Source organism: Eleginops maclovinus, chromosome 22, assembly GCF_036324505.1.
Source record: "Eleginops maclovinus isolate JMC-PN-2008 ecotype Puerto Natales chromosome 22, JC_Emac_rtc_rv5, whole genome shotgun sequence".
Lineage (NCBI taxonomy): Eukaryota > Metazoa > Chordata > Actinopteri > Perciformes > Eleginopidae > Eleginops > Eleginops maclovinus.
The window spans coordinates 19130586-19149254 of record NC_086370.1 but is presented as its reverse complement, the minus strand read 5'-3'; the positions used below and the strand labels follow the sequence as shown (position 1 = coordinate 19149254).

The window sequence follows — 18669 nt, the reverse complement described above, 5'->3', positions numbered from 1 at the left end:
ACAGGCCTCAACCCTGACAATGACCGGCTCCGAGAGGTGATCAAACACACTCTCACACACCGACTTATCTCTCGGTTATTCCCTGAGAGAAGGGATAATGGCTCCCATTGTGTGTAGAGACTGCCAGTCCTTTTTGTAAGACATGAAGGGACACATGAACAAACATCCAGATACAACACAGAGTTAATGCAGCCAGTAGAGCCGTGTAAAGAGTGACAGCTGACGGAGATCATGTCTGACAGCTGAGCGGGGTATATACAGGTCTGCAAGTTAATCCAAACAAATAATGACATTACTTTTGGGTGCCTGATTGCTCTACATTACTAGCCAGCATCTGTGAAGGTAATATTTATTCTGGAGCTTGTTGAACAAGTCCTTGTGTTGTTAATACAATGATCACTCTTAACACAAAGGATGTAATGTTTTATTACAATGCTTAACTTGACAAAACACAGGCTTACAACGCTTTGTGTAAGCAATGAGCTGTATGAGCAGTTATTACTCTTTCCTCTGAGGAGTGTGTTTGTTTTAATTCAAGCACAGGCTGAAATTGATTCTGCTCACTTATAAAGTATATCATGGCCTCTATCCAGGGAGATTTCAATCATTCTTGTTTATTTATATCTCCCTGAAGAGTAATTGCTCAGTTGTTAAGACATTTACAAATGTAAATGTTTGCTTGTCCTGCAGAGAAAATCTAAAAGATATGGACTCAAACGGATATTTGCAGTCAACCTGGGAACATGTGTAAGATTACATTTAATACATAAATAAAATACAAAAAGTTATCTTCATTTGACAGCAAGTACTGGATTAGCTGAACACATAACAAAACATGCATCTCCTCCTACCCAAATAAGGAGAAAAAAGTATGATGCCAAGTTCCTGTTTTTTTAACCAAACATAAATGAGATGAGTCATTTGAAAAAGTGCTGACATCAAACTGCCCAGTTAATGTGGCAGCTCATTTTATAATCACAATCCACTGGTGATCACAAAACCTGCTTCCCCCTACCCATGGGCATCTGGTTATGTTTTGAAATTTGGATGGAAGCGACAGCAAAAAGCATGCTTTGATAAACAATCAGCAACGTGTTGGGACTGACCAACTTGAAAGCTAGTCCAGAAACATGTTATTCTTTTAATACTTGCTTTCATTAGTTGCTGATAATAGTACAAACTATATTCAGCATCTCATTTACAAATGTAATCATCTGATTGTGAAGACTGTGTGACAATAAGTTAACATTTGAAAATAGAAACATTGCTCCATCTAATTGAGTCATGGATTTGCTCCACTGCCCGAAATGCGTCAATCCAGTCTGCCCTGAATGGGACTACTGTGAGAAGACTTTTATTTTGAAAGGCTGTTTTGATTGTTACCTTGGAAGCAGAAACAAACGCTCAAACTGTGTTGGTGGTGTGCCAGTCGAGTCCAGTCCTTTGTGTACTCAACAGGAGTACACACTTCAACTAAATGATGAAGCCACACACTCGACTCCATTCAACAATTGTACTGGGATACTCCAAACTGCTGTTAGAGCTGCAGAGGATCTTTTATCGGAGTTTATCAAATGATTTTAGTTGGTTTAGCAGGTGTCAATTGTAAAAGTGAAACTATAGACAGTGCGAGTGCTGGTCAAACATCCTCTTAGAGAAATATTTGCCTTGTGTAAAGAAATATAAAGGGTGCTTATTCAACAAAAGGTGAACAAACATTTACCGAGATCACCATGAGGTCCGTGCTTATGCTTGCATGTTTGAGTGTTCTCTGAATCTAGAGCAAAATCGGTCCATGTGGATTTCCGATTCTGGTAGTATCATCAGTCAAAGGCATACACCAATAAAATGATCACATATGCAAAGTGACATGTTGTAACACAGAACCGTCTGTTGTCGAGAAACAGCAGCGTGTGGCAATATGCAGCTCATGACAATTAATTTGCTTCACCAGTATCAAAATAAACAGAATCCCGAAAGCAACAATTACAGAGTCATTACTCGAGACATGCACTGCACATTCAAAAGTTAGATTCATTTCTAACTTGTTTCCATCACCTCAAAGGCTTCACTTACTTGGCTTTACTTATTTAACAACAAACTTGCTCCTCATTATTCAACATCTACCCAGTGGGTCAAAAACACTTGACAGCGGAATATTATTCCCAACAAGATCAATTCAGGCACACACGTGCACAAATGTATCAATGGTTGAAGGTTGTTGGTTTGAAAGCGGCTAGTCAGAAAACGTAATAAACCTCCCGACTAATATGCATTCTCCTTCTTCCTTTCACAACCGGGTGCCTATATCCTGCAATGCATCAACATATTTGACAATAGAGAGCCAGGAAAGGCTTTGTATTATTCCCCAACACCAGTAAAAACAGACTGCGACAACTAACATGGGACTTTAACGGCTGCTGCCATATGCAACCCCTTCAAAATAAAAGTAAACAAAAAACTGACATTTTTCAGAGACCTTTTCCTGACTGACACCCGAGAGTCCTTGGGATTTACACAAATTGAATTGCACTATGTTACTGTTCATTGTACATGACACCTGGAAAATATGGTGACCAAGTGTATGTACTCTTACTGTTTCTGTCAAGTGTGATGGGATGCATGCAAGATAGGCGTTTCCATGGAGACAGGCTGATCGACGGCATGATGATGAGTGTGTGAACGGGACTGGATCATGCTCTGGCATGTCGGAGGAGCTCCAGAGACACACTTTTTCACACATGTACACACACTGCTGGACATAGTAACTGTGCATAATTTCAAGAACGTAACAAGGATTATTTGGAATATCAAAAAAGGGAGAGAATCAGATATCTGTAAAGATTAATAATACAAAGCAAAGTATGAAAACTTTTGTAGTTTAACCTTCATTACCTTACCTTTCTCTACTCTCTAGATAACTTGCTCACATCCCTACTTACTAACATCATTCCCATCTGTCCTCCTGACTTTCTTCCTTGTTTTCCTTAGATATCTACTTCCTTACACACTTCCTTCCTAACATGGATACACTTTACTGAGCCTTATGAGGCCCTCCTATTCATGTGATCTCTGTCTGGCTGTTTTGTCCGCACAAGAGATCGATAAGGCTTTTATACCAGCCCAAACAAACCAAACTCAAAAAGGGAAAAAACACCAGAGTTGGTTTTAACCGCAACAACCGACATTAAGACACACTTTACTAAACTACCCCTTCAAAAAAATACTGTAGGTAAAAGTTTTATTGGAAAGTGAAAAAAAGGCAAGAGACTCAATTTGGACACAGTTGTAGGTGAGAGTATTGCCAGCATGACACACACACGTGCACACACACACACACACACCATTATTGCTGGATGCCTCTCCCATGTGAGCGCCCTGCTTTATTGCTTTTTCAATCTTCCAACTGTCGCAATAAATAATCTTAATATAAACCCTTTCCATTTGGAGAACAGCCTTACTCCCCATCTTACTCACCTGCAGAGTGTAATTACTGCACCCATCTGACAACTTATTATGAGTTTGATGTGTGTGAATCGACAGAAACCCAGACACTCAACAACGTCTGCTTACTTAACAGTTACCGAACAGTGGCTGACAAAGAGCTATCTGGAAGTGAGCATGTTTAGATAAAACATAAATGCAATGACACAAAAAGTAGGAGAATCTGCACACTTGAGCAATGTGACGAACAGAGAACTCTTGAGTGACTCAAACACACGAATGTGACAGCTGACAAACACACTCATGCACACACACCTGAGATTCTCTAATGTAATGCAATCACATGTAATGTAAAGAGGCAGCCGTAGCTTTAAAACTACTCACTAGTTTCCTTGGAGTGATAAGCACAGGCAGAATGAGTTTAAACAATGTAGGGCTAAATATACTTAGTTTTATCCAGGAATTTAGTTAATTGACAGTATGACAAAATAAAAATATCAACACTGTTGAGCTAAAACAATGAGACGAGACTCGATTGACCAAAAGCGAATCATTAGTATTTTATCAATGTTAAGTGTGGCATCAGAGTAACAATAAATGACCCTTGGGAAATATTTTTGGATTGTTGGTTGAGCAAGAAAGGAATTTTTGACTGGGAGTTTTAATTTGTCTGGCTTTTGGTAAACAGCTCAAATAACAGGAAATGAAACCAAAACCCTGTTTTTTTTATAAACTCTTGGATAATGCGGTTTTTCTAAAGCAAAAAAGCCACATTTACCGGATACAGCTCCTAACATATGATCAGTGTCTGACTGTGGTATGATAAAGCATTATTTTTTTGCAGCCTTACTGTGACTTTTTATATACATTTTAGTTTTTGTTGCAGTTATACTCACTCGTAGCGTAGATTCAGTTTTAGATTTACTTTCTTGTGACACAAGAATCCCTTTAAAAGTCATAAAATGGCCTTTTGTGTCCTTGTCCAGCACTACGGTATATGGCAAATGACACTTTTATTCAAGTTGGCTTCCACCATGGTGCCATATGCTTGGGACGGGGGGGGGGGACGGGACGGGGGTTATAATAAGCAGATAACAGAGGAAAAACAGGGTAAATAATGAAGAGAAGAGGAGAGTTCTGGACTAACATACTGAACTTTAGGACACACACACCCACAAAACAGTGTGTTGTTTCAAACGCTTGATAAGGAAAGAGGAAGGAGTGCATGCTGTGGGAAGGATAACACTCATTGAAGTGTTACACTGCACTACTTCTGCTTTGGAGACCCTGACCGCCTCACTCTCTCTACATATCTTTATCTTTCTCTTTCCATATGACTCTCTCCCTCCCATCAAATATTCACAGTTGGTCTCATTAAACATTCACCGCGCTGCACTGCTACGCTATACGCCCTCTGCCAATCAGCCTCCAGCGGGTGCACCACAAGCCCACCAAAAGCATGAAAACACACACGCACCCACACACGCAAGGACACGTAGTCAGTCTGCATGGCCTGAGAAGTGGCAGCCTTGCAGAGAGGGGAGAAGAAATTACTAGAAAGAGGAAGTGGCGAAAGAGAAATGAAAGGAACGACGCTGAGGGGGGTCGAATGAAAGGTGAAGAGAGGAAGGAAAAGGAGTCCAAGGGTCCACTCCTCTGCTCATGTCCATGTTCAGTGAGAGCAGAGCAGTCTTGCACCTCAATAATTCAACAGCGGGGCGGGTGCCGCCATCCTCCCCCCCGACCCCCCTCTTCTCTCGCTCACTGACATCACAAGGCCTTATTAATAACAGGGTTAAAATACTTTCACTTCACAGTTTGAGACAATACGTGACACATAATTGTGGATAAAAAGAAAAAGAAACACAGCCAAGATAGATCTCAGTCAACAGCGTCTCCTAAAAAAAGCATTAAGTGGTCTTACATGAGTCTGAAGGAACAGATAAGCCCCAATTTCAACTAATACAGTCATCCCTACAGGCCGCGTCATAGCTTGCGTTTTCAACCGGGCACTTCAGGTCAATTTTCCTCCATTCACTACGCAACTGCATGACTACAGTGATCGTGCATTCGGCTCTGAGCTCTGCCAAAACGTGGGTGACCTACATTCAATGCAGTGTTGGAATTTAATTAACTGATTTTCAATTAACTGCCAAGAAAAGCAGCAAATATTCACATTTGAGAAGCTGGAACCACATTTTTTTATTCAAATATGAAGGCCTTACACCGAGGCCTCTGTTGGGCAATGGATGTCTGTCACCAACTTTCTTTGAGGTGTGTCCTGCAACATTAGCACTGGTTGATTTAGCATTTGGAATCGGTGGCGGAGCCCATTTGTGAGAGAAATCATTCTGATTGGCTGTTCAGCTTAAGGCGAATCTGTGCACGAAAACATAAATGGACACACCAGGAAACCAGAGTATTTTAATGTTTTATCCTTATCTCATCTGATCCTTTTAATACACGGATATTTTCACGACAACACGGCCATCTGGTACAAGCTTAGTGGTGAGCAAGAACGGTGTGAAACGGATTGCAAACACGGCTTAGGTTTAATGTATGTATCAGAATGACGGCTTGTAAATCTGCAGCACTATGTTTTGTGGTTAAGACAAATCCAGCAAGTACGGAGAGACATTTCCTCTCACGCAGGCAAAGAACGTACATTACAGGTGGCAGAAGTCTATGCAGTGTGTTCAAGTGCCACTTTTTTTCTGATACGCAGGCACCAGTCGGCCTCTGTTGATTATAGTGCTTTGATGTTTCTAAAGTTGATAACGATGGTCTCGGTAAAGAAAAGCTGAAGAGGTTGAAATTCTGCAACAATGCAATGCAGTGTTAAATGGAAATCATATCTGTCAATCAAAAACATGCTAGTACACATTCCTCGTAGATTATTCAGAAAGTGAACAGAAGTTCTAGTGTTGAGCTTTATAGTCATACAGTCTTATAAACTACTGTATAGTTTTACTGATATAACAAAAACCAGACTGTCTTGTATTTGATCTACTTACTGGTACCTGTAGTAACACGTCTCTGTCAACGCAGTCCCTTGAGGAACATTTAAGTTGTCATAAATAACATAATGTATGGTTTAGTTTAATGTGAAATAATGTAAATGTTAACATGAAATGTGAGAAGTACCAGTAAACAACCAAGCTGAAAGATGTATACATTCTTAAATGTAAATATGGCAACTGTGTGTATTGAAACACAGTGGAAACTGCAGTTCAGCACTTCAATGATTGAGAAATAAATGATTGAGAAATAAATCAGTAAAAGCTCAACTTATAAACATCTGCCTCACAGAGTGATCAGATGGATACTTGATTCTACTGGAGAAGAAGAGTTGTACATCCATGTTTTAACACATTGTTGCTTGGGCAAATAAGCCCACACCTTATCTCTGAGCCTGCATCTCCTTTCTCTTAAGTTTCATGTTTTTGATCCATTTTCAACACTTTCAAAGCATCATATTCAGCAGAAAGCTCTAAAACCAACTGTCGATGACCTGGTGAGAATCATTTTAAGAAAAGCTGGTGACCACAGTTCAGTATAGAGCAACTAAAAAGCAGAATATTTCTTAGGAGTTCATGGAGTCTAAAAATAGAACAACATGGGAATGGAAATGAAATCCCCATGTTGAAATTGCTGACTTTTTTTTTTAACATTTCAACCATAAGTGAGTGAATTGGTAGGGCGGGGTTTATACAATTCTGAAAACCCACTGGTATGTTTTTGGAAGCATCCTAAGTGGATGCAGGAAAAGCAGAAAATGTGAAGAAGTGATGATGAGCTCCATAAATGGAAAGTGGTAGAAAGCTGAGAGGGCAAAAGCAATTACTGACTCGCTAATGTGTAAATATGCAATGTTTTTTTACTCAATGAAATGAGCTACTGTAACAAACATGCCATGGAAATATCATCAAGTGTATTCTAAAAATCAAACCACTGTCTTCTGTTACTTAATCTTTGTACAAATTGGCCTCCAACCATCTGCACAAGATGAACAGATGTAGTAGATCATCAGAAAGCCATAGTCCTCCTTTTCAGGTTGCCAAACAACAAGTTAACATATCTTAAGAGCACACTTCCCTTTCTTAACTTCTCTGTTACACACACGTTATCAGTCAGTCACAGCCATTATCTTCTTCTGTAATCTGATACCAAAGTCAATTGTGAAATAAACAGTATCAGAAGCTTTTAGTATCAATAGCTTTGTACTGGTGAAACATTGACACGTCCAAGTAGAACGTATTGAGATTTAAAAAGAACAATTTTGCCTATCAATCAGTTTTTTTTAGCAACAAACTACATTTTAAAGTATGCAATACACTAAACTCTGCCTAATATGCAATGTTAACTTCTTTAATGTGTATTTTTAAGATGTCTTAACATGTATGCTGTTGGCTCATGCTTAATCTGTACAGTTTTGAATCCCATTCTCTTACGTCATAGCCAATCCATAACCCTCAATTTTAAGAACATTTTTATTTAGAAATGACCAACAGAACTGAGATAACATGCTATCAAGGAACATCAGTGAGCGATGCATCGGTATTAGAAACTCTTACTAAATGACCTTGAAATTGCAATAGTTGCTTAATGCAGTGTGTTCTTAACAGTGTGTCTGTGTGGATGCGCGCGTGTGTGTGTGTGTGTGTGAATGACAGTGGAAGTGACAGACCGTGTGTGAGTATCTGCTTGAGTGAGTTGCGCATGGATGTGACGCAACATGACCCAGTCATAATCGCTGACCTCACCGCCAGCCAATGTGCCCTCCCTGAGCCACAGAGGAAAATGGCTTAATCCTGCCCCCACACACACACACACACACACACGCACACGCACACACACACACGTATTCCAGACATCGTATTACCACAACTATAGGATACTATAGTATGTGTAGTGTTTGCCACCTGTAACAAGAAAAAAACAAGCGGAGATGTGTGTGTGTGTGTGTGTGTGTGTGTGTGTGTGTGTGTGTTACATTTTAAGCATTTGTGAACATCTGTTTGTTTGTGTGTGCATGGAGACAACATAATCCACATCGCTGTGTTACTGTAAATGACGTGTTTTTGATTTTGGTCGTGTAGTCTTGGCTCATATTGGGATTATTTTCCTGTGTCTTTCCACCATCATTTTTAATCAGGTTTGCAAACAATGCACCTGAAGAGATTGCAACAGATGTGGGAACATATTGCTGCAACGACAATTTAAATGGAAAAGAAGAAATATTGACACAATGATTGGAGAATATTATAAAAAGGAAAAAGAGATTAAAGAATATTAACGCAGAGGCGCAACCCCCCCTGAGGACACTGTGACTGCAGTGACAACCGACTGTTAAATAGTGATTTTATAAGGGCTAGGATTTTTGAATCAAATGAAATGGAGGGCCATGGGGACCAACCTGCAGAAAGTATAGCGGTGGATAGAGCAACAGATGATTTGGGTAATAATGGCTGCTAGTTTTTCTTGCGTCATCTTACTGCATTTCCTAGATCTGAGCACTGAGCTTGATGAGAACAACATTACCATGACCTAAAGAAACCGAATGTCCTGAACTATGAAAATAAGAATGAAAATGTTATAAACAGAAGGCCCAGTGACACATTTCTACTCGCCTTCCTTCCCCTTCTATTGGCATGGTGTGTGGGTGTAAGTATGTAGGGTGGGGGGTTTCAGGCAGTAAGAACATACTTCTTGTGTTTGTTGAAAACACATTGGCACCCGCAGCACATTTCAGCGTGTTGAACTGAGGGAGAGACTAATGTGATGTGGGTATTTCACAATGTGACACTGGCTTTGCAGTTAAGTGTGAGAAGCATTAAGTAAGTGTGTACAACCGTGCTTTAAGTGAGAAAAGAGCAGTTGTCTATGCGTGTGTTTGTGTGATAATTGTGACCACGACGCAGAGAGAAACACTCGAGCAGTCTCTCTGCCAGACAGCCTATGGGATGAAGAGCTTCACCCCTGCTGTTGCCGGGTTACTAGCTCCGGACCACTGCCAATATTGCCCTTCACACACGCGCACGCACGCACACACACACACACCAATCGCCTGCTGAGAAGGGTTTTTAAGATCTTTACTGAAATCAATCCTTTGTTTACAGAGAAGGGAGGGGAAGGGAGGAGGGAGAAAACAACATAATAAGGAAAGAAGATTAAATGGGTGGGGGTGTTTGAGAGGAGGAGGGGCAGACAGAGCAATTCAGCCTGCATCCCCCCAGGAGAAGAGCTGCCCTATCAGTCCAGAACTGGGACCGATGTGCACTTCATATCATCACTCAAACTTTGGTGCAACCTTTTGCAGTTGCACGCATACACACACACGCACACACACACACGCACACACACACACACACACAGTCTGAACATGCTCACACACCAAAAGAGATGCAGCGAAGGATCAATAGAATTCATGTGCAAACACAAGCACATGTGACAGGCAAAGCAATCAACAGACAGAAAGGCTTGGATTCAGCTACATGGCAGCAGGAACGCTGTGAAACACACACGCACACGCACACGCACACACACACACACACACAAACACATACACACACACACACAGTTTAACAGGCAGACTGATGACAATGAAAACAAATCTGCTGCAAATACTGAATCACAGGTGGTGATATTTCAACATGTGCTTGACTGCTGGATGTGAACACACACGCACACACACTGCCTGAGAGAAAACCGCAAACGTCATATTTAATAAGGATAACTCAAGGTTATTACAGACAGCTACTGTACAGCAAAGGTTTGAAAAGTTATTTGTTACCCTGCAAACAGCAAACAACTTGTGGTTGAAACGCTGTAAGCAACACGGCACAAGATCACACAAGAATAGCCACTGCAGTGAAAAAGTTTAAATATTTACGGGTGAAAATGTTTCTCTATCTGTGCATGGTATTTCACTCCATATAGCCAAACTCATCTTCTTTATATGTAGTTTCCACAGTACCAGAAGAGCATGTGAATCCACCATGAAGCCTGTCTGATTGCTTATTTTTCTTGCTCAGTTTTACTTATTTTTAGCAATGATGCTGTGTTCCCAGAACCCTTATTTCAGCTATTCAATATGCCAGCGCAGTGTTATCATAACCAACCCAGACCAATGCCAAAACTATTTTAAAAAGAACCCAGAACTTTATCTTATCCTACGTGCTGCTGTGTGAGGGGAGAATATTTCAGGCTAAAGGTCAAGCTGGCGGCCACTGATAACCATAACAAACCAAAAAATGTTGCAGACAGCTGCCAAAGCCGTCTGAAGCTTTGCAACTTTAACCACAGCAGCTCTGCCAAGTGGCTTTTCAGGAATCGCCGCTGACAGAAGGAGGAAAGAGTGCGTGGCTTGCAGCTTTTCAGGAAATAAATAGCAAACCTGCAGCTGAACTGACATCTTTGAGCAGCTACAGCGGAGTGGACAGCAGCTTTCAGTGTGCATAAATTCATGTTACTCCTTGAGTGATCTGCCGAGCCCCACTGAATGAATATCCACCGTACTTACCTCTCGCTGAGAGCTTTTTTGTGTTGATAATTTTAGCAGCATACTCCTGGCCGGTGGACTTTTTGACGCATCGGCGGACGATAGAAAAGGCACCCCTGGAGCAGAAGAAAAAAGATAAGACAGATCAGTGAAACCACTTCAAACATAACAAAATCTGTGTGTCTCAGGGGAAAGTGCATGAACCTGACACACACTAAGGGCATGCTTCAATCGCATACTCCTAAAGAGAGGGGAAAGGAAGCCACATGCATAATTAATTCAGTCTGATATTCTGTGTATGAGATCTGAGTAGAGGTCCTGGCTACTAGTGCATGGCAGAGGAGAGAGGGGCTTTATTCATGTTACCCAGTCATTAGCTCACAGGCAGGAATGTGAGTATAGGAGAATAAACTGAAATATTCTACATTAAACTGTATTTTCATATCTTTTTTTTTTTGCACATACGCCTCCTTTAAACTCATGCTGTGTCACAATGTGGAGCTGCTCTATTAGCCAGACGTAGAGATTAGACGTTACAAAGTGGCTGTGGTGTAACCTGTGTCCTTTCATGTTTTAATCCGGAACGCAGTACGTGTGTGATGCGCAAAACCAAAATGTGCGGTCTTTAATGCAGCAGAGCTTTGTTTTCTTATTTTTTGGACACTACAGTAACCCTGCAGTCTGCTTAGAAATGCACAAAAACAGCTGAATGATTGAACAGGAGCAAAGAGGATGCCACCAGGCCATGGCTGCGTGCAAAGCGAGTTTTCGACCTGCAGATTAATTGACAAACAAGTTGGTCCTAAACGCTTCACACCTTTCGGGTTAAACAGAAGCACAATGGTACATGGCAAATACACCTTTAAATGCACATTGAGGATTAAATACAAGCCTTTGAAGCGGTAACATGAACCTGCCTACAGTTTACTGTTGCTTTCCTACGCTTCCCTGTTTTTTGATTTTTTTTTTGACAGCCCTCTCCTGCCTTGTCAACACTGAAGTAAACGCGCACAATGGCAGCAGCAGCAAAGGAGAAAAACGTGCAAACACACACACACACACACACACACACACACACACACACACACACACACACACACACACACACACACACACAGAATGCAACAAGAGCAGCGGCGGTGGCGGTCGCTTACTTTCCGAGTTCCTCGTACAGCTGATATTCGTCAGTGAATCTGGTCGAGGTTACAACTGTAGCCATGTTCACTGAAGTGCAGGGGAGTGAGGGGGGGATAGACTCGCGCTTCAGTGGCCGTCTCGCGCAGGTTTCGGGAGGAGAACTCGTGAAGCAGAGAGGGGGAAGAGAGGCTTGAGCTCAGAGAGAGGAGCAGGGAGTGGGAGGGAGAGAGGAGAGGGGGGTGGGGGTAGCTGTAGTAACAAAGATCCTCTATTGAGATGGTGAGTCACTGTGTTTAAAAATAAGAAATGGAAAGTGAAATTCCAAAAGTGGGCGTTAACCATCTAATTCTGTCATGTAGTTTTTTGGCTTCAACGATTTCTTTTTATCCTGTATTGATTTTTTAGAGGTAAAAATTACAACAATTATACAAATATATATTTAAAAAAAAAGATTTAACAAAACAATAATAAAGACAAGCATTTACACCAAATATAGATACAAAACAAACAAAAAACTTAGTATATGATCGTATATGACATACTGCAGTATATTATATTTAAAAGTTGATGGCTTGCCTTTGCAGGTTTTTAGAGAGGTAGGGACAAGTGGTGATACATTATCTCGCATACACAGCTACTTACTAAAGAAATCACTAATTTTTCAGACATTATTGATTTTAAATTATTTTATTGATTCAAGTAGGATGGTATTGCCTCCTCTAGGGTCTATGACTATGCACTGTGTATATGTCTGTTATTCAAAGCATCGTTCTGCCATTCAGAAATAGCAGTCAGTGATTAACATTATTAATTACACCCGTGTTTACTCTGCAAGACATGTCAAAATGGCTGCTATGAAAAGGGGTTTTATAAGCTTATTTACCGTAATGAAAGTGGTCGTATAAGTTAGATAAGAAACAATACAGGTGAGGCTTTAATTTGGTCTTGTCTCCTAAAATGTATTATCGTATTTATAACATCAATATAATAATATTTGTACGTGTGAGAATGGTTGTCTTTTCTGAGCTGGATTTTGATCTATTTGTGTTCATCATACTGTCAAAAATAGGGCTCAAAAGCATTGGAAAGTATTGTTTCACAGTGTCTTCACTTAACGAAATCTTCTCATAATGCCGTAAAAACAAACATTTTATCAGTTTGATAAACTGGATTTATCAAATAATGGAGAGAAAAAGGCAGAGTGAGACCTCTTCTGCTTTCTTCTCTTTGGCAGTAGTGGTGGAGGTGGGATGTAAGCCACGCGAGATCTTTACTGGTGTATCAGAAGCCACAGATCCAGGGTCAGTTCCACGATCTCTTCCTTCCATCTTCAACATATGTGCACAAAGGTAAAGCTGACACCAGAACAGCTGAAAAGAGCAGCATCCTTTGAAGACCATGTAGTGAGATGTGATGCCGCAATATTTTAATATTGGCACAGAGCGATGAGCTGCATGCTCACTGTATTGTGGTTTTCATTTCCGAAACTGGGCCTCGCAAAAAAAGAGCGTTAGTCTCTGCTGAAAATAATGGCACCAGGATACAATGATAATTGTATATTTGAGCACCTCTGCTGTTCATTTCTCATTATGAATCATAATCAACAACGACATTATTATTCAATTATATAACAGAAGTCTGCGAATTACAATAATCATAAAAAATCAAACCATTGTACATATTTACTTTTAGAGGTATATGATCACAATTATTCATTGAAATGTGACATTAGTCTGAGGACATACATACATACAGGATAAACATAGATTACCCCCCCCCCCACCCCCTCCCCAAAAAACAAACAAATGCTTCTCTGCGATGGTTTTAGGGGCACAGCTACATCTTAAAAACATACAATTAATAATAATCTCACTGGGTGTTCGGGTTACCATTCAAACTGTTTGCATGTGACAGTGAATGTATAGGCTTTCACTTTTACTGATAAATGCACAATTTCACAATCATTATTGCCATTCAAATGTAATTATGATCATTTAAACATTCATTTATTAAAAAATATACATATATATGAAAATAATTTACCTAAAATGAAGATTAAAGAGTTCAAAGAGCCTTGATAGCAGGGATCTCATTACCTCTAGGTCACCATACACAAACCAGTAGGGTCTGTTTCTGGGAGTCGAGGCTTCGATCTGACTCGTGTGCAGTTTTAGGGATTTTAACTGTAAGCTGGAGCATCATTGTATAAGAGACAGGGAATTATATGTGTTATGTAACAGCCTGCTGCACTGTAAAGGTTTATCTGAGCTTTCATGAATATCTCATGAAGGGTATTAATATATCCTCTTGGCACCATGTTTAAGTATGTATGTGTGTTTGTGGGTGATTACAGCTGCACATTCTCCTGTGATGTGCTAACTGTGTTTCTCACACTTGTATTTTTATTTCTTGTTTAGATGCTGCAATGATGAATCTACACATGATTTTAGATATTTATTTAGTCCTATATAATGAAACAGTATATCAGAAGTGTTATACATTTATGTTAAAATGCAGATGGAGTTTTAATGCTCTTGTAGATGTTCACATTTCACACAAGTGTGTATTCGTTGTATAATCTGAGCAGTTTAAAGACACTTATGAACGTTTTGACATTGTGTCAATAAGTCTGTCTTTTTGCAAATCAGCTCGAGAGAGTGTTTCAGCATCTTTCAGCTTGCTCTATGTTTTCACAGCCTATTCACATTTGTGGTTTAGTGTTGCTGCACCACTTAACATTGTTTCTGTTTGGAAAAAAACACAAACAGTGTAACAGACTAATTAAGCCACTAGCTGGTGAACATAGCAGAGCATTTAGCAGCTAAAGAGTCATCCCACAGCTGTTCGAAGAGACCAAAAATGCAGCTTCTCCATACAGACTGGATTGGGGAAACAGGTTTTACGACTTCTCATCCATGTTAGTTTCAAATGTATGCTCAAAAGCTACCAAATGGATCATGTCTTGTCTTGGGCTGATGTTCAATTTTTAGCTTCTCACTTTAAGGTGACCTAAAAAACACCTTCTACTATCCCTGTGTGTATGCATTTAGGTCCTGTGTTCTGTTGCCAGCATTGCTAAAAGATGAAATTGACAACAGTAGTAAAAGGTCATGTGCATTTCACTATAAAACAGACAAACATTTGGCAACTTTTCTATCTTTTACCTAAATAAAAGAGCACTAAGCATTTAAAATGATCAACATGTGAAAATGCAAACATGTGCATTTCCTTTCTCTTCCCCCTTCTTCTTCTTGCCCCTGAACTGTGAGTGTATATCTGGAACAATGTTGCCGGCGCTTAATAAGTGTTTGCAGCGAGCACAGGAGCAGTGCGACCAGTTTCTGACATACAGTAATTACAGGGAGCCGCTTCATAAGAAAGCCTAATGAGCGAGAGTGAAGCAGGTATTAATTGCTGAATTGCTGCGTTTCTTGGTGATGGGCCTGTCAGAGGAGTCTTGGACAGGCTGCACAGTGGCAGGTTGAAGGGTGGGCGGTGACATGGCCATTCTCAAGTTTTCAGGCTTGCAACCCATGAAAATGAAGCAGTGTCTACTGGCGAACCCCTGTCACAAGAACAACAAACCCTCTATGAGGTCTGAGAAATGTCTATAAAATGTGGTTTCCCCTCCCCTGAGTATTTCAAGTAAGTAGGTGAACTGTTAGAAGCCTGCATGAAAAACGACTAAGTACTACACCAGAGAAAAGGAAGGATTAGGAAAGAGGGAATATAATTTAGCTGGAAGACATTTTCTTCTGCCTTACTGTAAGTAATCTTGCAATCTCTGCAGTATTTATAGCAGGTTAAAGAAGTGACGCATTAGATATAAAGTGACCAGAAAAAAGTGAGTGAAATAAAACTGTGGTCTTAAATTCAGTATCTTCCTCCTCTCCCACCCACGTGGCACCAACAGGCTTCATTTTGATGCAGTAATTGCCTCTTATTAGTAATAACTCACTGTATTGTCCTCCTGTTTGTCCTGTATAGCTCCAACCTATTCACATGACACTGCATTATTTAACAATTGAAAAAGAGAGTATACTGTGTGTGGGAGAGCCTACAATCCCCCAAAACATTGAAACATTGCTAGTGTTATGTTGAATTACATTGATAAATAAACTGCAGTATTGTGGAGCCACACAGGCCGAAGAGGAGTGACTCATTCTCCAGGAATGTTTTCAACTTGGCTCACGGCTGCTCTACGTATCTTTGGACAAGCCTCTACTTGCTCTTACTGACCAGCAACATCACTAGACTTTAAGGTTAGTGTGTGTGTGTGTGTGTGTGTGTGTGTGTGTGTGTGTGTGTGTGTGTGTGTGTGTGTGTGTGTGTGTGTGTGTGTGTGCATCTCAGGGAGTGACCACCGTCATTACCCAGCACAATGCCCAGAGGTCAAAACTTCCTATCTGCTGTGGAGTTGCCCTGATACAGCTCATTGGAAAACAGTGCCTTAATCTCTAAAACAGTTTCCTTGGTATAGTATGTCACTGAGAGTGCATTAGAGTGGATCTAAAACCTTCCTTTGTCAATTACTAAACCATAACTGTGTCCCAAATAAGCATTTCATAGTACATTCAGCGCTTAATGGGCTCCAATTTACGGTACAGGAACCTAAAGCAAATGTGTCCCAACTGCGTCGTTGATACCATCCTGTCTCACTGAATGAGAAATGTTGCTTTGTTATGTCTTATCTGGAATACAACATCCATCTGAAGATTAAAAAAAAAAGTTTCATGAGCCCATTGTGTTGAGCTTCACGACTTCACCAAAGATCTGGAGTTAGCCTTACCTTCAACTGATTATCCAACAGTGGATATGACAGCTCCCTCCCACGTACTGGATAGCACTGTGTGTGTGTGTGTGTGTGTGTGTGTGTGTGTGTGTGTGTGTGTGTGTGTGTGTGTGTGTGTGTGTGTGTGTGTGTGTGTGTGTGTGTGTGTGTGTGTGTTACACCTCCTCCGTGATTTATATCTTCTGACGGTGCCTTATTTCTGCGGGCCATCACTGTGTACTGGGAATCAGATGTGTGGGCATCTAACGATTGTCTTCACCAGTTTCTCACATGTACGGGGCTCTGAGCATCCCTGAGCAACATTTCTACTGTTAACCTAAAGCAGTCTCATCTAATCTCATCACTGCTTTCCACGGTGTGAGGTATTTTCTGTGTCTGTTGCATACACAAATATATGCGAGGTGAACAAAGTGCCTTCAGCTTCAATGCTCCTTAAAGTGATGACATATAAGTCATGAACTGTGTGCAGATGGAGACTCTTGGGGAAAGGAAGCCTCCAGTTGTTTGATTTTCATAAAGATGGATGGGGGTCACTAACATAGAGTTTCTCCTGGTAGTTGAGAAACTGCTCTTGGATTGCTAGGGCAATATTGTGTGTGTAAGTGTGTGCAGACGTTCTATCTCTGTGCTTTTGTGACGCTATGGTTTCTACGAGGCACAAGTCTCTATCAATTCTATGACCTTTCGAAACCGAATATAGTGATATCCGTTTGTTTGATTGTTTGTTTCACTCCATTTCTTTGTGGATCACTCATTTCAGTGGCTGACAGAAAAAAAGGAATGTCCATATAAGATTTAGAAATAAAGTAATGTTTACAATTCTAAGTACAAAGCTTAAAAGGCTTGATGTAAATTAAATATAAAGTATGAATGATAAAATATATCATTTCCAAAAATGAATCGTTGTGTGTCATGTATGCAACAACGATTTTTCGCAAAAACAAGATATTTTAATCATATCTAAAATCACTTCAGACATGACCCCCCCCCCCCCCGCGCACGCACACACACACACACACACACACACACACACACACACACACACACACACACACACACACACACATCCTCTGGGGAACTCTCTCTTTTCTCCTCCACTCTTTTTATTTAACTGTACACTGCAGAGCTCTGAGCAAAAACATGGCTAATCCTTCTAACTCGATCTTCCAAATGAGCACAAACAAGTGAGTAGGATGAGGAGCAAAATGAGAAAGGAAGACAAGGGGGGGGGGGGTGCAGAGGGAATGAGCAAAGAGCTGAGGGATACATGCGGGGAGGGAGGAGGAAGAAATAAGAAGGACAGTTGAATATTCATTATCAGGCCGTTAGGGAGATATCTACAGCGCTGTTGCTACTGTGTGGGATTGCTGCCGACCCACAGAAACACGTCTACATCCTCACACAGATTGAGACACACAGCTAACGGCTGGGGTCAAGGAATGAGCTGCTGCTATCAGAAACAATCAGATCAATGTTGAGGCTGTTTAAGGTGTTTACGTGTTGTAACAGACTAAGCAGAATCGCCTATGATTCATTTCTGTTAAGCTACAGCAGCAGCAGCCTCACCGGCAGACAGATACATCACTGACAATTAAGCAGCATGAGCCCAAAAGTGCAGCTTTCCCAGAACGGTGACCCTAACAATTACTTTCATATTGGATGAGTCTGCACCCCATGAAGCATAATCATAGTGTCTCCCTAACCAAAAGTGTGGTCAACTCAGAAGGCATTGAACATCTTTCCCTTAACTCAGGGGCCCTATTATGCTTTTTGGATTTCCCATTTTCTGTACTAT

The 18669-nt window shown here is 40.7% G+C and overlaps 1 protein-coding gene across 14 annotated transcripts in view; it reads right to left on the bottom strand.

Annotated features, from left to right (window-relative positions):
• camk2g2 (calcium/calmodulin-dependent protein kinase (CaM kinase) II gamma 2) overlaps positions 1 to 12304 on the bottom strand; it is a 49531-nt gene extending 37227 nt beyond the window's left edge. For all 14 annotated transcript variants that reach the window (XM_063875060.1, XM_063875056.1, XM_063875061.1 and 11 more), the window contains exons 1-2: positions 12100 to 12304; positions 10967 to 11061 (exon numbers count right to left, since the gene is read on the bottom strand). In XM_063875060.1, coding sequence (XP_063731130.1) covers positions 10967 to 11061; positions 12100 to 12164 — 160 coding nt within the window. In that variant the 5' untranslated portion in view covers positions 12165 to 12304. The remainder of the gene's footprint in view (positions 1 to 10966; positions 11062 to 12099) is intronic.
• Positions 12305 to 18669: the final 6365 nt, after the last annotated feature.